Source organism: Pseudopodoces humilis, chromosome 4, assembly GCF_049639895.1.
Source record: "Pseudopodoces humilis isolate 2021_Gansu_Grassland_sample_001 chromosome 4, ASM4963989v1, whole genome shotgun sequence".
NCBI classification, from domain to species: domain Eukaryota; kingdom Metazoa; phylum Chordata; class Aves; order Passeriformes; family Paridae; genus Pseudopodoces; species Pseudopodoces humilis.
The window spans coordinates 32,653,812-32,667,185 of record NC_142203.1 but is presented as its reverse complement, the minus strand read 5'-3'; the positions used below and the strand labels follow the sequence as shown (position 1 = coordinate 32,667,185).

The following is a 13,374-nucleotide window of genomic DNA, read 5'->3' as shown; positions in this document are numbered from 1 at the left end:
CCTTTAGACCCTATCCTTCTTCCTAACACAACTTTCTTATCTGTTTCCAATTCTAACATAATAGCTAAAAATAACCTCACTCCCACCAATTTCCTTTCAATCCTAAATTGTCTTCTGTCCTAATTTTTTCAAGGGTAAAGAAGAAAAGTTTCTGCCATCCAATTGGTTTTACTTATAACTAGGAATAAAATCATAAAGATCCCTCTGGCAAATTGTACTTGGTGGCACAAAAGCACCATAACAATTTTGAAACTTGATTCTTTCTTCAAAAATAAAAACATTAAAAAAACACCAGGCTTCAGCTTTTGAAAGTTTTAGCAATCCACCTGCTGCATTGCCAAGATTACAGCAGACCTCACTTCCCCCAGCAACCTCTGCTATTACTGTTCCCAGTTTCATTTCAGAATGAACCAATTTACAGACCAAACTTCCTGTGAAATCCAGGAAATCTCCCACTGAATTAATGGCTCAGTTTATAGAACATGGAGGCAGGCCAGCTCTGTTTAATCCTCAGCCAGGTGCAGGGCCTCTCTCTTGGAACAAGGAATTGCTTTTTGAACCCATGCCACCATCCACACAGTTTATGCAGCCTGATGGGTTCGTTCCTTGTACTAATGACAGAAGGGATACAGACAGATAGCTTTGGTAGAAGGCTGCTGGTGAATCAGGAATAGCAGTAGTATATAAGCCCTTCTGGAGAGAATGGGTAATTACTCTTGAATAACCCATGGCAATAGATGCCAATACTGAAGGAATATGCTCCATAGTAAAAAGGGCTTTCCCACCCTATAAACCCCTAGTATCATCAAATCATGACAACTTTTGTTGCTAAATTCCAATGGGAATGAGAGCTGGAACAGATATTTTTCATATTAATATTACATGATAAACCAAAAGCACCACCCAAAGTCCAAGCAATGCAAACCCAGGAAAGGAAACAGCCTAGTTTTCTGATGAGAACAGATGCCTGAGACACAATGAAGATGAATACTGCACACTGAAAGAGACCAGTGAGTGCCCTGTTATAACCATGAATTAAATTGGCACAGAACTACTAAGATTATTAATAGTTATTGATTAGATACAAAATAAACAACTATTTTACTAAAGCAGAATTGTGTGTCAGTCTGTGTACCTAAACTGGAGGATCCAAAGAATCTTGGCATTGGAAGTGTTTAATATTAAATTATTTAAACGAAAGATAATGTTAATTAAGTACACAAATTATATAGATTAAAAGGTAGTAGTTAAAAAAGAGTTAATGGAACGAAATTTACCGGAGTACATCTATCTCATCTTTCAAAGACTGAGCCTCCTCTGCCAGTGTAGTAAGCTCTTCTGTTTGTTGTCTCAATTCCGCAATTTCCTTTTCTAGTTCTTCACAGCGTATTCGATAGTCATCTTTAGCAGCTTCTAATCTGTAGGAATGAAAAAAAAACCCAGGAAATAATTTCTTACCCTGAGCAACAGTTGCCTTTCCTCATCATCATCTTTCTAAGAACCCATGAAATGGCCTCCTGCTGCAGTGAAGGAAAACAACAACCCAATGTGCCTATTCAAAATGTGATAGCAGATTGACTTTATCAATGCTCCCAATTTAGTATCAGTCTTTCTATTTGAAAATTCACAAGGAAACGTATGTTCTCATAAAGACAAAACCTAAGGTTTCCTTCTACAGCAGTAGTTTTTCACAAGGGAAGCTTGAGAAATTTTCATCTTTTTTCATCTTTGGACATCCAGAGTTTGAACATAACATCTTTATTCGAAGATTCTGTTCAGCTGTCCAACTCATCTACCTCCAACAATATTGGCCTGATTGTTAGATGTTAGAAATCACAGAATCACAAGGTTGGAAGAGACCTTAAAGATCATCGAGTCCAACCCATGCCCTAACACCTAAACTAAACCATGGCACTGAGTGCCACATCCAGTCTGTTTTTAAATACATCCAGGGGTGGTGACTCCACCACCTCCCCAGTTAGACAATTCCAGTACTTTATCACTCTTGCCATAAAAAACTTTTCCCAATATTCAGCCTATATTTCCCCTGGCACACCTTGAGACTGTGTCCTCTCCTCCTGTCAGTTGTTGCCTGGAGAAAGAGACTGACCCCCTCCTGCCTACAAACATCTTCCAAGAAATTGTGCAGAGTGATAAGGTCACCTCTGAGTCTACTTCTCTCCACGATAAACAACCCCAGCTCCCTCAGCTGTTCCTCACAGGGCTCGTGTTCCAAGCCCCTCACCAGCCTTGTTGCCCTCCTCTGGACATGCTCAAGCCTCTCAACGTCCTTCCTGAACTGAGGGGACACAACACTCCAGGTGTGGCCTCATCAGTGCCAAGTACAGGGGGAGAATGACCTCCCTGCTCCTGCTGGCCACACCACTCTTGATCCAGGCCAGGATGCCTTTGGTCTTCTTGGCCACCAGGGCACACTGCTGGCTCATGTTCAGTTGTCCGTCACCTGTACCCCCAGGTCCCTTTCTGCCTGGGCACTGTCAGGCCACTCTGTCCCCAGCCTATGGCACTGCAGGGGGTTATTGTGGCCATAGACCATAAATGCCATAGATCTCTCATTGAAGTGGCTGTAATATCAACTCCTAAAGAAGCAATGCATGCTCAGTACATCTGGAGAACTGGACTATCTAGTTAGCAAGTAAAGAACTCTGACCAAAGTTGCTAAACTGCTTGCATACACTATCCATAGGTAAAGCTCTGGCAGTGAACAAAGGGACTAAGTAATAGAAACTTTTTCAAAGTATTTTGAATGAATGGAAGAGGATACAATATTGGGGTTGAATGTAATAAAGAGATGCTAGAGGACAGCCTAAGGCCATGGAAAAATCCCTCTATGTGAGAGTGAGTAAGTTTTGCCCCCATAATTCCTCCTGTTTCTGTTATGCTGATCTAGCTAGAAAGTCCTTTGCTCTCTATCAATTATGGTAGGCTATGTTTTGCAGCAGAAATTTTAATATTCCTAATTGCCCTGCTCTACTGGATCCTTCCCTTAAACTCCTCCCCTTATCCAAGTTTACACATGCCCCTATCAGACCCTAGACCCAGGGATAGTGCATGCACTAATCCTCTCTGAACTCCCCCTAGTTCACTCCATATACCCTGTGCAGTTTAGTGTTTGCTGTTTTGGTATTACTAAAGCTTTCCGTTTCAGACAATTGGGCTACAGTCTGTCTTTCTGCCCCAAGACACCAAATCACGTGAAACCACCGGTCTCAACATCTGGGCTGAGACCAGTGGAAGCTTCCACACAAACCAGAACATAAAGTCCTACTGTGATTTTGCTCTGAAATTAAAAAAAAAAAAAAATCCAGGATAGGAGATAAATAAGGGCATGAGGGAAAGAAAAAGTCAAAGAATCCAAAAACATTATACAAGAATGGAGGCAAAAGAAAATCTTTAAGTCATCCAAAACAGAAGCAATCAAGATTTGGATCATGACAGACCATAATAGTCAAAGCACAAGGATGCACTAGGAGGTAAAATGATGTACTGCACTAGGCACCAGCTAAGCTGTACATATGTCCTGCTTAATCAGGTAGAGCTGGAAGCAACACATACAAATTGGCATTAGAAGACAGGGGAAAGAGGTAAAGGAGACCAGGAATGAGTCAGTCTTACATATGAAAATGACTTCAAAAGACTTTCTGAACCTGGAATTACAGTAACAAGCAGTACAGATATTGAACAGAGGGATAAAATCTGTTCATACAGTAATTGATACCAGACTCAGGTAGGAATCACTGCAGAGCATGGAGAGGGGACAATGTAATTATTTTATTCCTTTACATGGTAGACATCTAAAAAGAGGAAAACCAGGCACTAGTTGTGAAAGAGAAGCACTGAATGTTTTTCAAGGAACTGATGGGAGATATCTCAGAATAAGCAAGAAAGGAGGCTTAGCAAGAGGAATTGGAAAAACGGCAAAACAGACAAAAAAAGAAAAGTAGCATGGCATATATATTGTAAGAATTGGAAAAAGCCAGTGAGAAGAATACAGCAAAAGAAAAGCTGGCAGTGTAAAGAAAGAAATAGCGTAATTTCACTCAAAAAAGGAGAAGTATGACAAAGAGAATGAAAAGGTTACAGTGAAGTGAACCAGCTTTTTTCAGTAGAATTAGGCTTATACAGCCTGAAAGCGACAATCAAGAGGACCAGGAAGGATGTTCAAAGAGGAACTGTATTTTCACACACTGGGGAAATGTAAATAAAGTGCACAACTCATACATGGATAATCTCTATCTTTCATCGTCTCTGAAATTTGTTTTCAAATTTAGAGAGGGACATATTTTGCTATGTATATAATGCCACCAGCAGTACAGCCTGTAGTAAACTTTCATCTAGGAATTAGTAGACCTTCAAAATACAGTTAGAATAATTTGGATATAGAAAAGAATGCTACTTTTAATTCTCCCTGACTTTGCAAGACATGGGTGAGATAACAGCACACAAGCAATTCAAAGTAACTCAGAGGAGAGTGATGTAAAAAGCACTTCAGCATTAAGAAACTGTGCTTTTTTTAATGCTGAATCTTGTAAAGAGCAAAATTATAATGTATATATCACTTTAAAAACTATACTACTGTGGTTATGCACCATCCATTATCCTTATTCATATCTGCAGCAGAAACAGAAGTATCTGAGTCACCACTATTGCCAGATACAAACAAACAACCCAACCAAATGTAGTTCTTCTACCTGAATGTTTCCTCTTGGAGCTGTTCTAGCTGTGTCTGCAGCTGCAGGTGTCTACGACCTGCAGGACTGTTGGGATCTTCAATAGAATCAGATTGATTTAAACGTTCCATCAGAATCTGGTTCTCAGCAAGCAGGCTGCTCTTCTCCTCTTGGAGGGCTGCAACCTGTTATAATAAAAGTATGAACAGAAATCATTAACATACCCAGGTATAAAAAGCAGAATTTTTTCATAATCCTAATGAAGTATCAATAGAGCCCACAAACAGAAACACAAAGGCTTCACTAATCACAGTTCACAAGTACACACTGTGTCATTTAATAGCTATTCAATTACTATGTGATGTAACCAACATACTGCAACATTAGGGACATAGTTCCAACTCAGGAAACATAATAGTTCTTCTACATATGTCACACAAGCACTTAAAAAAAAGTCTGTTAAGGCAGAAGGTAACTTCATTGTAATAAAATCTTCACACTTTCCCTACAAATAAAACTAGCTCTCCACAGTATAGGCCATCTGCAAGCAGGACTGAAAGAGGAACACAGTCCCGAAGACGGCTCAGTTTCCACTAACAGTGAAAACAGGTGGTAGTGCAAAGAACCCAAAGTTCTCCAAGACCTGACATGTGGGTTCATATACTAACCATGGCAAGCAAAGATCAGCTTTATTAATTCCAACAGTTACTGAACTACAAGAAACCTGAATTAATATTTCAAAGTAGGGTTGCAATAGCAATACCTTTCAGGGCTCCCCCTTCACATTTCTCATGTCTTCCAGATGAGTATTGATTTACTTACAGTAAGGCTTAGTCTAAATCTGTACACTTTTAATGGTCTACAGCAACTTCTGACTGGGATTTAACTATTAACTGGAACTATTATAGCAGCAGAACTTGTATTAGTTCTCTATGGCAAAAGTTTTACCACACAGCTCAAACCCTTCCTAACTGAATGAAAAGAAATTTTGCTAGTATGAATCATAATATTGACAACACGGAAACAAGATGAAACAATGACATTCATTCTGCTAGCACAAGTGAAAAACAAAACAACTACTGTGCCATTTTCAACCTCCTTCTAAAAATGTTTCAATATGCTAGCACTTATTGTCAGCCACCTAGAAGTTACCACATCTTTTCTCCACATCAAAATTGATATGGACTCTATAGCAAACTTACCTGCATATCTAACTCATGGCATCTCTGGGCAATTTCTTCTTTTGTTGCAAGGGCTTCATTTAATTCTTCTGTAGTTTTCTTCAGCTACCATAAACAAGAAATGTTTACATTTTCATCATTCTCTGTGATTTAAAAATATTCTGAACTACGTGGCTGTAAAACTATTTTTACATTTAGGTAATATATTAATTTTCTGAAAAACTGAGCAATTCTGCTTACATAAAGAAAAAAAGAAGCAGATGTGAATACTGTTTAGTTTGCATATCAGTAAAAAGTAAATGTACCTAAAAGTAGTATTTGCTCTTAGATTAGAATTATCACATCTACTCTATAAATTGAGTCAAAAACTCCAGGAGAAATTAGGTCTGAAGAACTCACCAGATCTCTATACTGAAAAGAACTGTCAATACCACTTTTCTTTACAGACACAAAGAGTGTGTAATTTCAATTCTCAATCTATGTTTGAAATACAGAAAGGACTAAAAGGTGGGATACAGGGAATGGACAATTAGGGTAAAATCCCTCTACTCTGGGAGCTACTTCTAGTGCACAACAGGAACAAAACTAATATGTGACAGATAAGCCTACTCTTGTAAAAAAGGACACTGAACCTTATAAGTACTGGGGAATATTCCAATGCTCCCCTTCAAAGGCTTAATGCTTAAAGATATGCATCTCACTGGCTTGCAAATGAAGGCAGTTAGGATAACAGAAAACATAGCTACAAGAAAACTGGTCTGATAAAATACGTGCATGTATGTTGTGTATATAGATACAGATATATAAATACTATTATATATGATGAAGTTTAAATGCTTTCTCAAACAACATCATAATACCTTGCATTTGCAAGTTTATTTCTAATGGACCTGTTTACATACGACTAATTTACTTCATCTGCAATAATTTACATATTTCTGTAGAGAAAGCATAATGGACAAATACAGTGAGAACCACTGTACTACTCTTCTTTTCAATTAGAAAAAAAAACCGAGGAAATAGGACAGTGTTAGCATGAGGATAAGCTAGTGGGAAAAAAAAATGGTTTGCGTATTTTTAAATATATCACACCAGGAAGGATTGTATTAAAAAACTTCTTTTCTATTTTGCAGCAGTTCCAGGATTCCCATAGAAGCAGTTTTTTGGGTTTTTTTTTAACAGACTTTGGAAGGAGGAACTCAGATAAAAACATTTATTCAAACAGTACACCTTTTTGACCTTCCTTTCTTTCTTTCTCCATGCCTAAAGATTTGTATCAATCTGCTGTTTTGCTTTATGTCATACAGCTAGACTGGTTTTTCAAACCAACTAGTCTACATCCTTTAAATACACAATAGGAGCTCAATAAAATATAAACTCAATTTATAAAGCTAAAGTACTTGAAATACTAAAATTAAGGTTTTCACTTCTTATTTTACTTTTCCACAACACCCTTTAATGAATAAAGGAAAAAAAAGACTGAGTTCTTAATATGGCCACTGACATGCTATGATTGAAGTAAAAGAAACATCTAGTCTTAGATACCTGCCGATCAAGGTCAACGTAAGCATCATTTCCAACAGAGACTGGAGACTCTTTACTCATCAACTGCAATTAGATTACACTGGATTAGAAACAGCAAAAATTTACTTTTATATTAAAATCTAAGTTTCAATGAAATACCAAGCTGATTTTCACTTTTGGGAGCTTTAATCTGAATTAATATTAAAGTTTTTAACTTCATTTTTATATATGACATATTCAGAAACAAGAATGAGAAAATATCTTCATAATTATTTAGAGCGCTATAAAAAAAAAAACTTACATCACCTCTTTCTTTTGACAATGCACATTCTTTGTCTATGATAAGCCTACAGAACATCCCACTAAAGATTTTACTGCAGTGGCATTGGAATGACAGTAGATATCAGCAAACCATCCAAGACCTATCTTTAATTTTTCTCTGCTAGTGAGAGGCTTTTTCATAGTTCCATTACCTGGATATTAACAAAAATTTATTTTTTTATTTCACACAACTCCAGGACATATCTTTCTCAACTAATAGTGCAAAACAAACATGATCAAAATTCTGTTCTGGAGTTGTCTGTAATTTTCAGCCTTAAAAAGTAATTCAGTAGAGTGCACTCCTGAAATGAGTATTCCTTGTGTACTACTTCAGTGCAGGAATAACTGATAGTGGTTTCCACACAGAACATTCAAAAAAACAACACAACAAAACAAATCAAAAACAACTCCAGCCAAACCCTCAATACAAACCCTCAAATTAAATCCTACAAAACTGATTGAGGTACTGATCAAAAGAAAGAAAAAAGCTGCTAAATAAGTTTTGATAGTAACCTAATGATCAGCTGCACCTGTGGATAAAAGTGAAATCAAATGTAGCAAAAGTCATAGTGCAGCAACCTCCTCCCACACAGCTCGAGCAAACATAGGAAGGGAATATTCTTACTAAAAGTTGTAAGACAAAAACAGGAACAGTCTCACAAATGAGAAATACACTGTAACCAATTCAAAAGGCTTCCTTACAGAAGGGCATTGCTGGTTTCTGTCCAAACACAAAAAATTCTAAGAGCTCTCCACTGACACGATTCATGAAAGTTACAATTAAAAAGGTCCTAACCCAACCAAAATCAGGACAAGATGGAATCTCTTGGAATCTCCTCTCTAGCCTGGTAACTCTCTCCAGAAACAGTACTTCCTTTATTCCTTCTAGAAATTAGTGCTTTTGCACTGTTTTCCTTAGCAAGGTCTTTTGGGATGCATTGCACAAAGCCTTCATTTTTCAATCCTGTCTGTTTATACCACCATGTACAAGTGAAAAATCTGTTTGCCATTTACATCATTCAAATACATACACTTATATTTCTTTCACTTTCCCCATTTCCTTAACTGGACTCACCTGCATAATTTAGATTAATCTATCTCCCCTCAGCAGTCCTCCTCAGACCTTGATAATATTTCCAAATTTCTTCTATTTTCCACTACATCTTTACAATGACAAACTACAAAGAAGCATTATATCAAGCCCACATTCTATGCAACAATTAGAAAGTCTCTAGCCTCAGAGCTGTCCCCTGAAAAATGAAGTCTCGTCTTTTTCATTACCAAATATAATGGCATTACAAACTCGTCTTCAATTTAGGACCCTGTTTTCTAAGCTGATTATCATTTAAACAGAACTTCCCAATCTCTCCCTGCTCTGTGATGTTCATACACACTTTGAATCCTGAATTTCACCGCTTTTCCAGATGACTAACAGGCATATTCCATATTAGCCAAATACTGAACTCTTCTCTATATTTTATATTCTACAATGCTGTTCACAAACACATTTCAGACACACGTACTCACACATGGACACAAGTAAGTGCCACCTGCAAAGTCAGCACTTGCCAACAGGCAGGTCCCAGGCTGCATGCAGCCTGCAAGGGTGTACAACATGTCCCTAACAGCCACCACCCCTTTCTGGCCCTCACACAAATTCCTCTTTGAAAAACCAGCTCACTAGGCCTGTCCAAGACTTCAAGGAATACAGGTGACCACACAACCCACCAGAGGCCACTGTGGTGTCACTGCTTTCTGTGACTTGCCATAAGGCAGGCCACGGCTAATAATGTAATCCCTATTTTCTTCAGCAAGTTTTGCCATCTCTCCCAAAACATCCTGTCCTTGAGAACCCTTAGCAGAAATGTCCAGGCATGGACACTTTCTGGAGTAGTAGTAGGATTAGGTACTGGAGATACATAGTCTGGGTGTATCATGAATGCACGCTGCATACATGAATTTCACTCCTTGGGATACATTAAGAACATCATGGGGAAATGTGAACAAGGCACCAAGGCCAAGAGCCACAGATGTATGTGCAGATAGATGTATATCTCACATGACTCGTGTGCAATAGAAAGCACCTTGTAATTGGACCGTCTGTGGTCTGTATAGTGGAAAAGTTCAATATGAAATTTAAGGGAGTTTTAATACCTTTAATACCTCACACTATACCTTGCATCCACCTAAAAAATTAAAGGTAAGAGGCTCACCTAGTTTTCCCTATTCTTGACTTTGTTCCCGGTCAATCAGCATTCTCTGATATTACTGAAATTTACAGTTGCAAAATGCTCATTTAATTCATTACCTGCTCAATGGCACATCAGCTCTTTCTGCATTATTTATTAATAATCTTACAATACTTGTAGGTTGTTAATAATTTTTATAGCTAATTTCCATATATCTATATATTTCCTTTACTTAAAAGCTCAAAGTCAGAAAAAAATTCTGACACAGGTTTTCCACATGCAACCTTGAAGCATGATATTACAGTATGTGGTCTTGAGAGGTGGGGATCAATGGCAATACTTTGGAGTTTAGAGGGGCAAACTTTATTTCATTTGTATTTCAAATGAGTCAAGAGAATAAAAAACAGAAGGAAGTGGCCTTCTCGTTTTCCCTTCACAGCTGTAAGTTTTCTTCAGGACCAGACTACAAAGAGAATAAAGGTTTACCTTCACAATTTTGCAGCACTGGAACTGGCTTTCATTTCCAAACCCATCATTTAGTGTAAGTATAGTACAATCACCTATTTTCACATACAACTTTAATGGAGGATGATGTGCAGAGACTATAAAAATCAGACATTAAAAATGTGCTTGCAAATTCAAGCACTTGCACTAGGCTTCTACTTGAGAAAGAAAAGCCTGCTTAAGAGCTTCCCAGAGTGAAATAAACTAGAAATTAGCATTTACAGGCTTGTTCTTTTTCTGGTTTATTTTGCATAGAGGTCAGTCTGAATTTTAAATGGTGCATTTAAACATGGACAGCATGAGAATTCTTACAGTTATTTGTGTCGTTTTATAAGAAGCAGCTGTCACTCCCAGTTAATCCTTTACATCTATTATTTTTCATGCTCATAGCTTTGGTATGATATCTTACATAACACTTGTAGGTCTGCTAATCCTATATTATTAAAACCTTCACTTTTTAACCGCTTTCACTGTAAAATGTGAACAAGCTGTGTTGTCATGGATACATGAAGATTAGGGAAGGGATGAAACTATCACAAAACCTGCATGAATTACCTGAATTATGAAAGCTTTTGTCCCCTACACAGGATTTTGCAAACACAGTTGCTCTATTTACTTGATGATTGTGAAATCCAAAACACTTGCTTTATCTGAAATGCTTTTTATACGGTTAGTAATACTGTATAAGCTCACTTAAGTGCCCACAAAGCAATGTCAAAATCTAGCTTCCGTACTCAAGTTCTTTTTCTTAGAACATCTTTTTATCAGTCTTTCAGAGTCATGGCTATGTTTGACACTCTATATCCTTTACGGCTGCAGGACTTTCTTCTTCCTCCAATTGATACTCAGTCTACCTACAGTCTATCTGTTGATAGACCCAATAAAATACTTTTATATCATTTCCAAACTATTCAAAAAGTAATTTTACTTTTGGCAAGATAAATCTTTAAACAACCAGGAACAAATAGAGGAGGGAAAACCCCCAGAAAGCCAAGAAGTGGAAATAACATCATTGATGTTACCCCAGACAGTAAGCACCTTTTCCTACTCCCTCCTTGGGGGAAAAGGGGTGGGGGGGAAGGGGGGGGTGGGAAAGGGGAAAGGGAAATAAATAACAGGGGAAATAATTTCTGTAAGAAAATATTTTGGGCCTTTAAAAAACCTGAAAGCCATGAAATAAAGAAACTGTTACATTACACATACTGACAGATTCAATCTTGTATCTTGTGCACAACCTCCATTTTGATACCTACATCTGAAGATTAGCATCTCAGATTCTAAGTGGTGACAACACACCAGATCAATATGACTACAGTTAAAAACTAATAGAAAATCACTGTTTCATTTATAAAACATTTATGAAGCACAAGGCATATTTTAAACATTTAAATAAGTGAAGAAAACAAATTATGAAGAACCACAGGTTAATAAAAAATGAAAGAACTGAATAAATTTAGCATGTAAAATGCTACTTCTTCGACTGAAAAATCAGCTTTTTCATAAAAAAAATTGAGAGCTTGTTCTACTGTGCCTCGTGAAATACTTTCATGAGTAAGATGATTTACAATAACCAAAGAAGCATCAAAAAAATTTGTACATGCTCAGCTGAAACAGAAAATTGAATTACATAACACGTCAGTAAAGCTTAAAGAGATCTTCTGACATACCTAATTTTGAAGACTACGTGCAATGTCAAATGCTTTGAAATGTTTGGATTAGGTGACATACCAACTTTTCAAATATGCATATATAGCTAATTTCCTACATGCTGCTTTTTCTAAGTCGCTTGAACTCTAAGAGCTGCTATGAGTCTAAGAAATAGAAAAACCTCCTTACAAAATACCATGAAGTTTCCCCCCTTTAAAGACTTCCCATATCAATCTGTGTTGGCTATGATCTAACCTCCAGAATAACCTTCTCCACAATTTTGCCAGGCTCTGAAGTGAGACAGGCCTATAACTGACAGCATCCTCCTTCTTTCTCAAAAACTGGAATAGTATTTGCTAGTTTCCAGCTGACTGGGACCTCTCCAAACTCCAAGCCCATTGAAAAATAACAGAGAGAGGCCTTACTCTCAAAGTCTGACTTTTTTTGCGTCTTTATTAAGCACTTGAGATCCTCCTTATTTGGTCCTGAAATGCCTCCCATTTCTAAGCAGCTTAGAAAGTAGCATTAAAATCACTCAGAACTGTGCCAGTAGCTGAAGAGCAAGCTTTTCAATTAACTGAATTTTAAAAATCTGTTCCAGAAGAACATACCCTTACCCTGTGATTTCTTCCTACTTCTATTCATCATCTCAGAGAAAGGGCACAAGCACTGAACACATTCAAAGTTTACTCATCAAATGCCGAAAATTGTGGGCTGCTTCAAGTCTAGCTATTTTATCAAATGAAGGAAACTTTTATAAAAATCAAATGGATTTTCAGCACGAAGAAGGAAGATAAAAGAATGTTTTCTATTTCAAGGTGGTGCAGAAGACAGTGACGTTGCAATTTGGGTTTAATAAAAAACACTAGAAAAATCCACCAAAACACTGTATATTACAGTTACAAAACTTACAAGAAAGTAAAATATGCCAAAACTCCAGCAAACTGGTGCTTGGCAGCATTACTGGAAGATGATTTAGACAATGATTCTTTTCATGCTCATTTCAAAAGTCCTCTCTGCTATGTTATAGACAGCAGTCCACACACAGACAACTGAATGTATGACTGCATGGATATAGCACTGGTCAAAGTAATGACTGTGGACAGATCCCCTTCTAGGCTCACAGATATTTCTTTCTCTATTCAGACATTACAGAGATGAGAAACTGCTCTAAAGCTCAATGTGCAATTTAGTTTCTCTTGTTCAGGTTCAGAAGAAACTAGATTACTAGTGGTTTCCTGCCCTTCCTAGATAGTGGCCGGCCCTGTGGTAAATATCTATAGAGTGGCAGGCATTTATCCTCTAAGCACTTTGGAC

General features: G+C 37.5%; 1 protein-coding gene across 4 annotated transcripts in view; it reads right to left on the bottom strand.

Annotated features, from left to right (window-relative positions):
• Positions 1-13,374, bottom strand: part of HOOK3 (hook microtubule tethering protein 3) — a 93,736-nt gene that overhangs the window by 43,604 nt on the left and 36,758 nt on the right. For all 4 annotated transcript variants that reach the window (XM_005530923.3, XM_014259651.2, XM_014259653.2 and 1 more), the window contains 4 exons: positions 7,418-7,480; positions 5,894-5,977; positions 4,713-4,876; positions 1,278-1,418 (listed from right to left, as the gene is read on the bottom strand). In XM_005530923.3, coding sequence (XP_005530980.1) covers positions 1,278-1,418; positions 4,713-4,876; positions 5,894-5,977; positions 7,418-7,480 — 452 coding nt within the window. The remainder of the gene's footprint in view (positions 1-1,277; positions 1,419-4,712; positions 4,877-5,893; positions 5,978-7,417; positions 7,481-13,374) is intronic.